General features: G+C 33.6%; 1 protein-coding gene across 1 annotated transcript in view; it reads right to left on the reverse strand.

Moving 5' to 3' along the window:
• Positions 1-255: 255 nt before the first annotated feature.
• Positions 256-16,775, reverse strand: part of LOC131847410 (protein Aster-A-like) — a gene marked incomplete at its 3' end in the record, with an annotated part of 58,956 nt that continues 42,436 nt past the window's right edge. Inside the window, exons 9-10 of the mRNA XM_059196988.1 lie at positions 5,057-5,186; positions 256-349 (exon numbers count right to left, since the gene is read on the reverse strand). Of these exons, the coding sequence (XP_059052971.1) occupies positions 256-349; positions 5,057-5,186 (224 nt within the window). The remainder of the gene's footprint in view (positions 350-5,056; positions 5,187-16,775) is intronic.

A 16,775-nucleotide genomic window follows, 5' to 3' on the forward strand; every position in this document is an offset into this window, starting at 1 on the left:
TAAGTGTTCATATTGGGAGACTGTAAAGCTCACTTAGTATGACATAAATAAATAAATAATTGCACTAGCTGTGCCCGTGGTTTCATCCGCGTGAAATCCATAGCCAATATAAATATATTTATAGTAAAGTTTCATTAAAATCCGTTCAGTAGTTTTTGTGTGAAAGCGTAACAAGCATCCCTAATATTAACATTTATAATATTTGTATGATTTCTCTAACAATAAAGTATTAGAAACAAATACAAACAAACATACGTGTGGGGCTTGTCCGGCTCGCTGTCGCTGGTGTCCGACAGGTCGGTGGGGAGCGTCGGACGCTCGTCTCGGTACCGCGCAGACCCATTCGTTACTGAAAACAAAAAATAAAAAAAATTTTTTACTAAATCCAAAAACGTTCTCTCATCATCATCAGCTTCTTCTTTATCCCATTTATTTGTGGTCGTCGTAATATGTTTTTCTCTTCCATTCATCTCTGTTCGCAGTCATCTCGTTATTCATTCCCTTTCTTAACATATCATCTTTCACACAGTCCATCCATCTCTTTTCGGCCTTTGTAATTACATACATAATATACAACGAAAATACCCAGACCGATACAAACGATCATACTCATGAATACAAATGTTTGTCCCGTGCGAGGAATCGAACCCGCGACCATTGGAAGTAAAGCGGTCTGCTAAACCGCTAGACAACTGTGGCCGTTTAATAAATAAAGAATGCAATGATAAGTACCAGGTATTGCTACTTCAGCGATTTCGCACCCTTCCTCGATCTCCTCTGGCCACAGAGCGTGGTGGTCTACCACAACATACCCCCTCTTCTCTGATCTTAACACTTCTCATCATGAAGTAAGAAACCGTTATGCACATAAGTTACCACATGAAGGACAAGGGGGAAAGGGATGATCGTTAATACAATAGGGTAGCGAAAAAAATATAACACAAAAAATGTAACGTTCATAAGCGACTAAAATGAATAAATGATTTTATAGAATATATCACGTTACGTTGCGAGATACAAACTTGGTATTTAAAAAACTAATTTGTTAATAACTAACGGAAATATAAAACATTACTGGTTACAATTCAAGTTGGAAGACAACTGAAGTTTAATACAACGTTTGATTGTTCTATACTATCTACAGGACTCTGATAACATTATACAAATAAATAAATATGTAAACAATATTAATACTATGATACATATAAATGAACTAGCTGTTCCCGCGACTTTGTGCGCGTGGAATTTAACTTTATTTTTCTAAAATAACAGTAGCAGAAAGAACTAAAAATTATTTTGTTCGTCTCTCATAGGGGCTGAATTTATCAAAATCCTATTTAAGCGAGCGCCTTCATCATAGTAGCTCCAATCTTTAATTTCAGTTCAAATAGTCTAAAATCTAAGAAGATTTAATACAAACTTTCATCCCCTTAGTGGTGGAATTTATCAAAATCCTTTCTTAGGGGATGCCTACGTTATAGTAGCTTTATGCATGCAAAGTCTCAGCCCGATCGGTTTAAAATTAACAAAGTTTCATACAAACTTTCATCCCCTATTTTATCCCCTTAGAGGTAGAATTAATCAAAATCCTTTTTTAGCGGATGCCTACGTCATAATATCTACCTGTATGCCAAATTTCAGCCCGATCCGTCCAGTGGTTTGGGCTGTGCGTTGATAGAACACTACGTCAGTCAGTCACCTTTGAGGTATATATATTTAGATACCAGGTATATAAGTTGTTAAAAACTTGCATATGTATGCGTGTGTATCTTTTATATTAAAATATAATAAATATAGGTACTTGGTGGTCACCAAGATACAATTTATACCGTGCGAGGAATCGACCCTGCGATCATTGGCAGGAAATCGGTGTGCTAATCCGATAAACATGGCCATCTATTTTTATTGTTTGATTTTTATCAGTTTATTCTAAAATAAAATACAATCATTTAATTAATTATCTTACTTACGCACGTTAACAAATGAATTATTTGTTTTAGTAAGTAATAAGTAATAACCTATACTAACAATACGTTTTTTTAAGGATGATAATGGAATGGTGGAACGCCTGCGCTAACGGTTTACGCTGACGGGATTACAGTGGAGGATGATAAGATGAGCATGAGGTCAGGTCAGTTAGCCCATCGTGACAAATTCACCAAAAATTTATCACGATGGTTTGTAGGGGGAACCGCGTGGAAGTCAACCTGACATGGTACAGTACACAATACGTTATAGTCACAATATATTTCTGACCATGTATACAAAACGGTTCTACGATTGTACTGTCCATAATAATGTTCGTATTTCCACAGGGGCGGATCGTGAATTTGTGGGGCCCTGGGCTATGGGTATTCGTTTCTTATCCCTTTTATTTGTGGTTGCCGTAATATAATATGTTTTTCTCTTCCATTCATCTCTGCTCGCAGTCATCTCGTTATTTACTCCCTTTCTTAGCATATCATCTTTCACACAGTCCATCCATGTCTTTTTCGGTCTTCCTCTACCCTTATAACCATCCACATTCATATGTAACAACATCCTTAGGATATGATCTTCATTCCTACGCATTAAATTCCCATACCACGATAGACGATTACTCTTTAACCTTTCTGACACCGGCGCCACTTGTTTGAATCTCAGGAGCTATATAACATTACGCTACGACCAATAGGAGCGGAGCTGAATGAAAAATAAAGCAAAAGATGGGGTCAGGTCGGGCGCGGGTCAGCTAGTAATGGGATAAAGGCACTTCAATAATGATATAGTTGTTTCTGAGTACCGGACGTGCGTACAATAAACTATTCACTCTGGTACTGAGGGACTATTGTGCCGGTTTATCTCCGTTTAGCAGGGGCGGATCTACCTATGGGCTGCAGCCCGGGGCCCCGAAATTACAAAGGACCTCCAGTCCCCACTGAAACGATATTTAGAGTATAAAAAAATATCTAGAATATTAAAAAACATATTATAAGGTTGGCAACACTGAGATCAATCAACCCATGCAAGTGCGCGTCTATCAAATGGATCGGGGAAATTCTGGTCGCTTGTTTTTGGTCGGTGTATTTTTTTTTTGATTAATATAATTAGAGAGCCCCACTAAGTAGATTTAGCCCAGGGCTCCACAAATCCACGATCCGCTCCTGTCGTTTAGGGCCGTTATCGTCTTACCATGGGAGGAGGACTCCCTACTAGAGCCCTACCGTTAGCGCTAACGGATCCCACCTTCACACTAGTGATGTTAGGGAGCTCCTTAACCGTAACTATCGGATATCCGATATGAAAAAATAACCGTATCCGTAACCGAATCCGAAATAAATGTGTCGGATAATATCGGATAGGGGCGCAGCCTAATTGATACACATTATGTAACCATTTTATTAATTACTAGATGAAAACCCGGCTTCGCTCGGGTGAAATGTGGGTAGATATATCTGTAGTCATTGGTTCTCATGGAATATTAAAAGTAAGCAAGGCATAGATTTGTAAAGCTTCGTTCACTGTGTTTAAGAAATTTGAAATTTTTGACGACCTCGGTGGTCTAGTGGTTTAGCACACCGCTTTACGTCCGATGGTCGCGGGTTCGATTCCTCGCACGGCACAAACATTTGTATTCATGAGTATAATTGTTTGTGTGGGTCTGGGTATTTTCTATGTATAATATGTATGTATTTACGAAAAAAAAATATCTATGTATTTGTATCAGTTGTCTAGTACCCATAACACAAGCTTTAGTTAGCTTAACTTGGGTCTAGATGGCGCTGTGTGAATTGTCCTGATATTATTATTATTATTATTATTAGAAATATAGTAAATAAAATGTACAAAAGTTTTTATGCAAATAATTTTTATTTTTTGTAAAACTTTCAGTTGGGCTAAAAATAACTTGTATCCAGAGACGTATAACAAATTAATAAAAAAAAATCGCCAAATTTGTCTCGCAATCGGCCAATTTCAGGTTTAAAGAAAAAACACATACTCTTTTATCATAAAAAAGTGTCAAATCCAATATTTTCGTGAAACGTCAATGACAGAAGAAAATGCTAGTGAAATGAAAAGATGGCGACTGCGGTTTGTTTGTCAGTGTCATTAGAATTTATCGAAATACTCCATAATCCGAATTTTGCGGATATATGTTGTCGACTCGAAATCAGTATTTTTTTATGTTTTGTTATTCACATAATGTTTAGTTCGAGTCTACTGTACCCCTTGACGAAATTATTAATATAGATTTGTCTTTTACTTTTAAATTCCTTAAAAAATAATATCCGTAACCGAAATTATCCGTAGCTAGCGGATAATCCGAAACAATTTCATATCCGCATACGTATCCGGTATAATGATCATTCCTATATCCGAAACCTATCCGTATTCGAAATTTCATATCCATAACATCCCTACACGTCTTGCTAGTATGATCATGGTGGTTGAAACACTATCGAAATACTCGTAACTTAATAAAAATAAATAAAACTTGCTAAGATCCTATGATTTCTAATTGTACATATAATATAAAACCTTGTACATATATACGTAAAATTTAAAACCGTATATAATACAGTGGACCCCCGGTAGTCCGACAATCATTTTGCAGGGCAGTGTCGGACTATCGAATTTGTCGGATTATAGAGTACTGCCTAAGACCCCTTATAGTCCGATTTTTTTTACAAAAGAATACCTTGTAATCCGACAAATTATAGATCCAGTGATGATTCTTTATATTATATACATATACAGTGGACCCCCGGTTATCCGACAGACGTTTTGCAGGGCAGTGTCGGACCATCGTATTTGTCGGATTATAGAGTGCTGCTTAAGGGTGCTTATAGTCCGGAATTTTTTACAAAAGAGTATCTTGTAATCCGACAAATTACAGATCCAGTGATAAGATTCTATGTTATATATGTATGTATGTATATGCACTCTGAAGTATATTGTCAAAGTAATATTCAATAACAAATAATAGACAATGTCGGATTACAAGGGGGGCCGGATTACCGCGGGTCCACTGTATAGTGATAGCGCAAACCTGTCAATAAAATTAAAAAATAATTACCTAGTGGTGGCGAGGAGTCCCTGTTGTGTGCCGTGGGCGGGGGGCTGCGGTCGTCCGAGCCTCCCCCTCCGCCCCCGCCGTCACCCCCGCCGCTGGTGTCCATCACCAGTGATGTATCCACCAAGTCTACCTGGAATATTGACGTATTAATAAAAAACCACTAGATGTAGGGCGTAGTGACCCATTAGATAGATAAATAATTTATTCATAGATAAAGTAATAAAGTACTAGTACTTGGTACTAAAGAATGAATACTTTAGAGGAAGTATGAAAGTGGCGCCGGTGTCGGAGAGGTTGAAGAGTAATCTTCTATCGTGGTATGGACATGTAATGCGTAGGAATGAGGATAATATTTTAAGGAAGGTGTTACATATGAATGTGGATGGTTATAAGGGCAGAGGAAGTCCGAAAAAGAGATGGATGGACTGTGTGAAAGATGATATGGTAAGAAAGGAAGTAAATAACGCGATGACTGCGAACAGGGATGAATGGAAGCGAAAAACATATTACGACGACCACAAATACGAGTAAATGGGATAAGGCAGAAGCAGATGATGACTTGGTACTAAAGCAAGTAGTACTTTATCAATGAATAAAACAATACTGAGATTGCGTTTTTCTAAAAATTAAAGTAACTTTAATAATGATAACTATAAAAGTGCTCGTTATTTGCTCCACGTTAAAGAGGTGGGGGCAGTTATAGCTAGTATGGAGAACTAGTGGCATCTTTTGTAGCAATGAACCCTATTTTTTTTTAGTGGATGCTAATGTAATGATGCACCCGCCTGCGCTAACGGGTTACGCTGGCGGGGCACCAGTGGAGGATGATAAGATGAACATGAAGTCAGGTCAGTTGGCCCATCGTGATAATTCTACGGGAATTTATCACGATGGTTTCCAGGGAACCACGTGGAGGGTAACCTGACATGGTACATTGCTAGCAATGGGATCATCAGCCCACATTACTAACAATTCTCTTCCCCCTCCAATGAACCCTATTAGGTAGACCTCGACACGGTCCTCCCTGGAAGCATCGTTATTTATTGGTGAATTTGCCACGATGGCCTGACTAGTCTCAGTTTATTCTCATCTGATATTCCTCTACTGGAGCTTTGCCAGCATAAGCCGTTAGCGCAGGCGTTTAAACCATTCTTCTTCTTCTTTAGATACCATCTCCTACCAATGGTTGGAGATCTTTACTTTGTCCGCAGCGGTCCTGTAAAGGGACCTGGTGCTCAACTCAAAACACGGTATTAAGTTTTTTAACCACGAAGTACCGCCTGCCTTCGTCTTAGGCAACGCTGGGTTTTTCCTTGTATTATTAATTGCATTGCTATTCCATTATCATCCATAAAAAAGGTGAATTTGTTTCACCAGACGTGCTATTTTGTTTACACTTTTTATGCTGACTTAAATATCACTTTTTAACTTATTATTTTGCTCTAACACTTTATAATGATGCCAATAATAATAATAATAAATAATTATTCGTATATTTCACTAAGTATTTTGATTTATTTATCACTATTTAAGTTGACTTAATTAACACTATTTTAATTATTAATTTGCTCTAACATATTATAATATATCACTATAACACAAGTTTCTAGTTCATTCTTCTGGTGATGAGTCTGCATACTGAATGAGTGGTAGAATCAAAAAAATGTGATTATTCAAAAGTGATTATATTAAGTTTATTTGAATAAAGAATATAAATTAGTATATTTCACTTGGCATGCTGATTTAATTATTTATCTATTATCATTATTTATGTTTACTTAATTATCTACTATTTTAATTATTAATTTGTTCTAATTCATTATAACGCTGATAATAAAACTATTAATAAATTCTTAGTGTATTTCACTGGGCATGCTGATTTAATTATCACTATCTTTATCATTATTTATGTTTATTTAATTATCACTATTTTAATTATTAATTTGTTGTAACACATTATAATGTAGACAATAAAACTATTAATAAATTCTTAGTGTATTTCACTGGGCATGCTGATTTAATTATCACTCTCTTTATCATTATTTATGCTTGCTTAATTATCACTATTTTAATTACTAATTTGTTCTAATTCATTCTAACGCTGACAATAAAACTATTAATAAATTCTTAGTGTATTTCACTTGGCATGCTGATTTGATTATCACTATCTTTATCATTATTTATGTTTACTTAATTATCACTATTTTAATTATTAATTTGTTCTAACACATTATAATGTAGACAATAAAACTATTAATAAATTCTTAGTGTATTTCACTTGGCATGCTGATTTAATTATCACTATCTTTATCATTATTTATGTTTATTTAATTATCACTATTTTAATTATTAATTTGTTCTAACACATTATAATGTAGACAATAAAACTATTAATAAATTCTTAGTGTATTTCACTTGGCAAGCTGATTTAATTATCACTATTTATGTTCACATAATTAACGCTTTTTTAATAATTATTTAATTTAAGAGATCTTTGGGGGAGGCCCATGTCCAGCAGTGTACGTCTTCCGGGCTGCGATGATGGTGATGGCGATTTAATTTAACTCATTATAATAATGACAATAAAAGTATTGTTTGTTATAAAGTTTAGTATGCATTAATATTACAGTTAATTGGGTTTTAACACGAATAATTTTATGGTAAACAGGGAATTTTTACTGTATTTCACTAGGCATGCTGATTTCATTATCACTTTTTATGCTGACTCAATTATCACTTATCAAATTATTTAAGTTCAGGTTAGGTTTCAGGATAATTCATTTTGTTGAGTTTTATTGTCTCATATTATAACCTTCGCATTTAGTACACAAAATTAATAGTTATGTTAGTTTTAACACGAATAATTTTATGATAAATAAGGAATTGTTACTGTTACACTAGACATGCTGATTTCATTATCACTCTTCATGCTCACTTGTGAAACTATATTATATAGTTAATCAGGATAATCCATTTTGTTAATCTTTAGGATTATGTTAAATTTTCTACATTTGTTCTTTATGCGTTATACGGTATTTTTAAATATGGACCACAATACATATATCCACAAAAGTTTGGCACGATAATAATTGGAAATAACTAACTGTTTTCTTCGATTGAATTCGTCGGATCTTGACCATTTTGTATGTTAGTCGGTACTGACTGTGTGATCAGTATTTAGTACTTATCATTATCATACAGGTGTTTCTATCAGACCGTAATCTGCCGTATCAGTGATACGCTTCTGCCATACTGATACTCATTCGCAAATCGCATTTGACGGGTTAATAAATATCGCTGTTTTTGATGTTATCATTTACGACTTTTTTTAAATGACCTTCGTAGTGTAGCGGTTTATCAGTCATTCCGATGGTCATGATTTCGATTCCGTCAGATACAAATATTGGTTTGGGGTATTATAGGTTAACGTCGGTGGTGTGCGTTTTAGTACACTGGTTTACTTCTGATAGTCACGGGTTCAACACTTGTATAATACAAATATTTGTATAGGTGTGTTTGATTGCAGTCTGATTGATGTCTTCGATTGATTACGGTCTGGGTATTTAATATTATTAAATTATGTATACATTTTTAAATATACAGAGGACGAAACTAACCGTCACCTGATGTAAATAGATAAATAAAAGAAATTTGTTTAATTTTAAAATGAACACTGAATAGAAATATCAAGATAATATTAATACCGTTACTTAAAAATAATAAGTTATAAGGCCTAAAGTATTACAGGATTTTTGCAGTTATTAAGATAAGAGGCTGCGATTCTATACATATAAATAAAATTGGAGTGCCTATTTGTAATATTGAAATAACTGTTTTTTGCTACATGCATATGAATATAAATACGGTACATACACCAAAATAACATTTTTTACCATTTTTGTCTGACTTTGTGACTTGATTTTTGTCTTGCCAGAAAAAGCAGACAGACCTGCTTGTTCCGACTAATCTCTGATATATCTGGACCTATTTTGACGGAACTTTTTTTGGCAGGCAGCTGATGTAAGGTATGGAAGGAGTAACTTAGGCTACTTTTATTTTAGAAAAATATTAATTGAACGCGGACGAAGTCGTGAGTACAGCTAGTCAATACATATTAATGATACTGTCTATCCGTTTCGCATATCATTATAATCTACTCGGTTTACGATAAAAAAAAGTCAGGACATGTGAACTGTACAAGACAATACAGTATGTATTATCTTGTGTTTATCTACTGAAATAGGTAATATCTTAGGACAATCACCACAGCTCCATCTAGTCCCAAGCTAAACAGGCCTTGTGTTATGGGTAGCAGACAACTGATACAAATATAATTTTTTTGTAAAATACCCAGAATATATCGAAAACATCCGATCGATACGAACAATCATACTCGTGAATAACAAATATTTGTACCGTGCGAGGAATCGCACCCGCGACCATTGCGAAGTAAGACCTTGTGCTAAACAGCTAGACCACCGAGGCTCAAAACCCCTTCGATCGATCTCCCGTCCAATTCAAACGAGAATCGAAATTACGACCTGCCGACCTGCCTGAGCCGAGGTTCGAACCCCTAGTGGTGCCCTCAGACTAAAGTCCTATCCGTCAAGCAGGAGTTGGCCTTTAGCCGCTCCATAAGTCCTTCCTTGGTTTGGAGTGCCATCTGCACTCGCCCCCTAACGTCCGGTGAAGCTGTAAAGGCCAGCTGCGGCCAAAAGCATTAGAGTAGTCCGAAAAAAAAAATTGTCAACACTATTTGAATTAAGGAAGCATGACTGAATGTTTTTAAGGGTGATAATGAAATTGTGCACCCGCCTACGCTAACAGTTTACGCTGGCAGCACCAGTGGAGGATGAAAATGAGCATGAAGTCAAGTCAGTTAGCCTACTATGATGAAAAATTCAAAATTCAAAAAATTCAAAAATCATTTATTCATGTAGGACATTTTAGCCGCTTATGAACGTCAAATTTTTACATTATAATTTTATTTTTTTCCCTACCGTCCAGTTCGGTATATAGATCCAATTGAGAAGAACTGGCAAGAAACTCAATTGAATTATTTTTTTTTTTTAAAGCCAGTTTATTTACAATGTATATTTATATAGGTGTCTATGTCTAACATTAAATGAAAATTCAGTGCATGAACAACTATTGCCATGCACACTCGTCATTCAAGTAATCGTTTAGTGAGTAATAGGCTTTGCTCAGTAAATATGATTTAACAGATGTTTTGAATTTATTTAAGGGTAATTCCAACATATCCTTTGGTATCTTATTGTAAATTTTTATACCTATTCCCATAAAAGACCTATTAACTTTTTCTAAACGATACTTGGGGACAGCAAGTTTGTCTTTAAATCTAGTATTAATATTATGAATATTGCTGTTTTTTGGAAATAAGTCAAGATTTTTATGAACATATAGGATATTTGAATATATAAATTGAGAAGCAACGGTGAGAATATTTGCCTCTTTGAATTTCTCTCTTAATGAGTCACGACTCTTCATACAGTAGATCGCTCGAACGGCACGTTTTTGTAATATGAATATATTTTTAATATCTGCCGCTTTTCCCCATAGTAATATTCCATAAGAGAGTAAACTATGAAAATAACTAAAATAGACTAATCTAGCAGTATCAGTATCAGTGTACTGTCTAACCTTACGCACGGCAAAAGCTGCTGAACTTAGTTTCGCTGCAAGGCTTTGAATTTGTGCACCCCATTGTGTTTTATTATCTAGTGTGATTCCTAGAAAGACAGTAGATTCTATAAATTCGAGAGATTCGTCATTTAATTTAATATTGCAATTAGTATTAAAACTTTTAGACAGAGAGAAATTAACACATTTTGTTTTTTTAGCGTTTAACATAAGATTGTTAGTTGTAAACCAGTGCAGGAGACGCCGCAAAGCACTATTTACATCGTCATAATTATTAGTCATTCTATTAACTTTAAAAATCAATGAAGTATCGTCTGCAAATAATACTATGCCGCATCTATCCTGCATGGCATATGGGAGATCATTAATGTAAACTAGGAATAAAAATGGACCGAGAATAGATCCTTGAGGTACACCCATTTGCACAAGTGACCCGTCAGACGTAGCGTTGCTAACCTTCACTTTCTGTATTCTATCAGATAGATAAGATTTTATTAAATTTAAAGCATTGTCTTTGACGCCATAAAAAGCAAGTTTTTTTAGCAATGTATTATGATCAACGCAATCAAAAGCCTTAGAAAGGTCACAAAAAACACCTATCGCATCCATTTTAGTTTCCCATGCAGCAAATACGTGTCTAAGCAACTCTGCACCTGCGTCTTTCGAAATTTTACAGTATTATAGCTTATACAGCAGAATAACACATAGGCTATAATTTATAAAGATATTATATAAATTAGAAGTAATATAACGATTAATCGTATATATAAAATTCTCGTGTTACAGTTTTCGTTCCCATACTCCTTCGAAATGGTTTGACCGATTCTCATGAAGTTTTGTGAGCGTATTGAGTAGGTCTGAGAATCGGCCAACATCTATTTTTCATCCCCCTAAATGTTAGGGGTAGTCCACCCCTAATTTTTTTTTATTTTAAGGAAAAACAACGTTTGGCGGGGCAGCTAGTGTTCTATAAATGTGACAGGGGTGTGTGGGGCAGCTAGTATAAATATAAATAAATTAATTAATAAAAGGATTACTAATCCCCACTAATACACCATCGACACGAACGCCATCTCTTCTCTATTCTCTTACTGTTTGAACACTATTCCTCAAATAGATAATTGGATGGATGTTTGTTACTCTTTCACGCTAAAACTACTGAACGGATTTTGATGAAACTTTACAGTAATATAGCTTATACATCAGAATAACACATATGTTACAATTTAAAAAGATATTATATAAATATAGAAGCAATATAACGATAAATGTTATATAAATGTGACGGGGGTGTGCGTGGCAGCTAGTATAAATATATATAAATAAATTAATAAAGGGATTAGTAATTGTCACTACTAACGAATGCTATCTCTTCTTTATTCTCGCACTATTTGAACTCTATTCCTCAAGGATATATTTATATACTATGTTATAATAATAATAATAATAATAATAATACTTTATTTGCCAAATGTAGGTATACAATAAGGTGTTATAAATATGTTGTTGAGATCCGTACATTAACCTCGTAAGAGGTGTGCAAAATTTCAAATTGTAGGTACAATTAATGTTTAATGAAATAAAATTACTGTACTACGTCATCATACCGATAGTCATTAATCAATTGTCTTTACGTCAATGTATCAGTCAGGAAATCACCAACCGTGTAGTAAGTTTTACCAATCAGTATATTTCTAAGAGCAGTTTTAAATTGATGGATACTACCTTTTGGTTTTTTTTGATGGATTTTAATGCCCTTGGAAGATTATTATATATTCTAGGTCCCATTCCTAAAATACTATTACACGACATAGCAGTTTTAGCCGGAAAATTACACAATTTATCATTATTACGTATTCCTTTGATGTTATTAAAAAGTTCAAAGTTCGTCTTAATAAAAATAGACACCTCATAAATGTAAAGGGATGGAGCCGTAAGTAGATTGTATTTTTTAAAATATGGAATACAACTATCAGTATTTTTTAAATTACACATCGCCCTGACACATTTTTTTTGTGCTTTAAATACGAAATCCTTACCCGTAGCGTTACCCCAAAAAATTATACCGTATCTCAAAGTTGATGAGACGTACGCATGGTAAGCACTTAGAAGAGTAGTTATACTTACTACCTTTGAAAGATTGTATAGAGCAAATGAAAATCGATTTAAGTCTTTACAAATTTTTTCGATTTGATACTTCCATTTTAATTTATCGTCAATATAAATACCCAAAAATTTTGTATTATCAATGTTAAGTATTTTATGTCCTAAATAGTTAATGTTCATTGTAGCGGTTTGAATTGAGTGTCTATTAAATGTCATCATATTTGTTTTAGTCAGATTAATTTTTAAATTATGTCTTTGTAACCAGTCAATTATACATTTTGTAGAGTTATTTATTTCTTTTTCATAATTATAATTGGCTAATTTATCATTTATAAATAATATAGTACTGTCATCTGCAAATAAAATCATTGGATGATTAACAACCCTCGGTAGATCATTTATGTATATATTGAATAAAAGCGGACCTAGTACACTACCTTGAGGAACACCACATCGTATGTATCGCAATTTCGAGGTGTAAATAGTCTCATTCTTACTTTTTACACAAATTCTACTAATCTGTGTTACCTGTTGCCTATTGAATAGATACGATTCTAATAATGATAATACATTTCCTCTTATACCATACGACGCCATTTTTTTAAATAATATGTCGTGATTTACATGATCAAATGCTTTTGTCATGTCCATAAATAGCGCTGTTACACTTATTTTCTTATCAGTGTTAGTAATTACAGTATTAAGAAAATTATATATAGCTAAGTTAATGTTTTTATTTTTTCGAAATCCGTTTTGCTCATTAGCAAGTATTTTATATTTTTCTAAATATGAGTAAAGGTTATTGTAAATTACCTTCTCAAAAATTTTGGCAAATATTGTGATAAGAGCTATAGGTCTATAACAGTCTAGATTTTCCCTATCACCTTTTTTAAATAAAGGTTTTATCACTGATAATTTTAGTTTATTAGGAAAAATGCCATTTTCTATACAAAGATTAATAACATAACTTAAAACTGGTGAAATTATTCCTGCTACATATTTAATTACTTTTGTTGAAATTTCATCATAACCTATGCTTGCAGTATTTCGTAAGTTTTTAATTATTAAATTTATGTCATCAGGACCAGTGGGTAACATAAACATTGAATTATAATTTCGATATGATACGATACGATTAATGTCATTTACATTATTATTGCTACTATTACATGTCATATTTATATTCTCGTCAAAAGGAATGTCATCCGTATTTGAATTCTTATCACAGATTGAATTTTTTATAAAGTAATCATTAAATGCATCTGCTATTATTTGTGAGTCATGTACAATTATTTTATTAATATATATACTTTCTATAGGTTCCTTAACAACATTAGATTTATTGCTATTTATAACATTCCACGTCGCTTTACAATTATTTTTTGATGTCTGTATGTAATTGTCATTTTTTCACTTATTTAGTAAATTTAATAATGTTTTTAAGACGCCTACTATAGGTTTTAAATTTATTTTTATTTTCTATAGTTTTATTTCGTCTATACTCCCACAAACATTTTCTTTTACGTTTACTACATAGTTTTAAGCCCTTAGATATCCAATGAACTTTTATTTCAGTAGGTACTTTAATTTTGAGTATAGGAAAACAGAGGTCATAGAACAACTTAAATGTATCATAAAACACGTCAAATGCTTCATTAGGGTCATTATTAGTATATACATCAACAAAACTTAGTGCCTTAAGAGTTTCCTTGAACTTAATCAAATTATTTTTATATATGATACACCAATGGCAGATCCAAGAGGGAGGGGTCATGTGGGCCATGACCCCCCTGAGCTGGTTCCAGGAATTCGGTGGACCACTAATTGAACATAATTATTTTATTTATATATTTTGTCACCATACAGATTTTATGTAACTACATACCTTCAATATTAATTAAGTATATTTAAATAGTGCTTCTCTGATGTCTTCAAGAGAAGATGGCAATATGTACGTGTATATGTACAAGTTATTAAGTGTTAAGTATTTCAAGTGTACAATAAATATGTTTAAGTACAGTACTTACGTATATTAATAAAATACCTACTTTCTACTTGTATCTATTGTTAAAATTAAATAATAAGTTCTTGACTTGACCACGACTATGTGACGCCCTCCTGGCGCCAAAGCTACTTTCACCCGGACGTATACAGGCTGTACTATATTTTAATTGCATTTAATTACTTTAATACAGTGGTTCCCAAATAGTTTTTTGTTGCGTACCACTTCAAAAAAGATCTCAAACCTTGCGTACCCCTTATTGTAGCAATCACACTAATATTATAAATGTGACAGTTTGTGAGTGTGTGTATGTTTGCTTTACTGATAGCCGCACGTATACCTTGATGCAACTTCATGTACCCCTGGGGGTACGCGTACCACTAATTGGGAGATACCACTTTAATAAATATTTTTAATATTAATAACATATAATCACTATATAAACACTATTTTTTCACTGTTTGAACACTATTCACAATATCATAAAGTTACTTTCATTGGCCTATACAGGGTGTAATATATTTTAATTGCTTTTAATTACGAATTTAATAATAATAATAATCTCAGGACAATTCACACAGCGCCATCTAGACCCAAGTTAAGCTGGCTAAAGCTTGTGTTATGGGTACTAGATAACTGATACAAATACATAGATATTTTTTTTTCGTAAATACATACATATTATACATAGAAAAAACCCAGACCGATACAAACAATCATACTCATGAATACAAATGTTTGTGCCGTGCGAGGAATCGAACCCGCGACCATCGGATGTAAAGCAGTGTGCTAGACCGCTAGACCACCGAGGTCGTCAATTTATTTTGATATATATATTCTCAATATTAATAAAAACACTATGTAAGCACTATTCTTTCACTGTTTGAACACTGGTCCTCAAGGACATAGTCTATATACTATGTTAATATATATGATACACACAAAGTTACTTTCACCCATGCGTATACAGGGTGTAATATATTTTAATTGCATTTAATTACGAATTTAATATATATATTCTTAATATTAATAAAATTACTGTGTACCACTTGAAATTTTATGATTTAACATATGTTTTGCCTTGTTTACTATGTTGATAGCAGCTCGTGTGGTTGCTCGTCATAGATAACGGTTTATTTGTAGATACACAGCTGTTGTGTAACTATATTTGACGACCTCGGTGGTGTAGTGGTTTAGCACACCGCTTCACTTCCGCTGGTCGAGGGTTCGATTCCTCGATGTGAACACGTGTATTCATTAGCATTGTGCGTAGCGACTTCTATGTTGATTATCGCATGCCTGTTACTTGTTATACTGTAATTATTTATATAAAAAAAAACATCTATTAAAAAGAGCAACACACAAGTTTCTTGCTCATTCTTCTTGTGATGAATCTGCATTCCGAATGAGTGGTAGAATCAAAATATGACTATTCAAAAGTGCTTGTAATGAGTTTATTTGAATAAAGATTATTTCTATTTCTATTTCTATTGATAGTTTGTTATTGTTTATATTATTGCACTGTCGAAAAGCACTGGATAAATCTTTTTCTTTCTTTTCCTGAGTGTTTTTTTCTTGTCTTGTTGTTTTATTTTAATATTACCATTGAAGAAAAGATTAAAATACATATAACCTATTTGTAATTAAATGATTAGTTTCATAATTATTTGTCATGTTTTTTCATACTACGACGTCGGCAAAATAAATGGTAAAAGTAGTAGCCTATGGACACTATCCCGAAACACTAGGGGTGTCATGTGCGCATTGCCGACCCTTAAGAAACCTTAAAATACCATTCTTGGAATATACTATGGTTTTCTTTATATACTACCATTGTGGCAAATAAGCATACGGCCCATCTGATGGTAAATGGTTACCGTAGCCTATGGACGCCTGAAGCACCGGGGGTGTCATGTGCTCGTTGCCGATTCTTAAGAAACCTTAATTTTT

Source organism: Achroia grisella, unplaced genomic scaffold (genome assembly GCF_030625045.1).
Source record: "Achroia grisella isolate CSIRO2021 unplaced genomic scaffold, CSIRO_AGI_Agris_v1 utg534, whole genome shotgun sequence".
Taxonomy (NCBI): Eukaryota; Metazoa; Arthropoda; class Insecta; order Lepidoptera; family Pyralidae; genus Achroia; species Achroia grisella.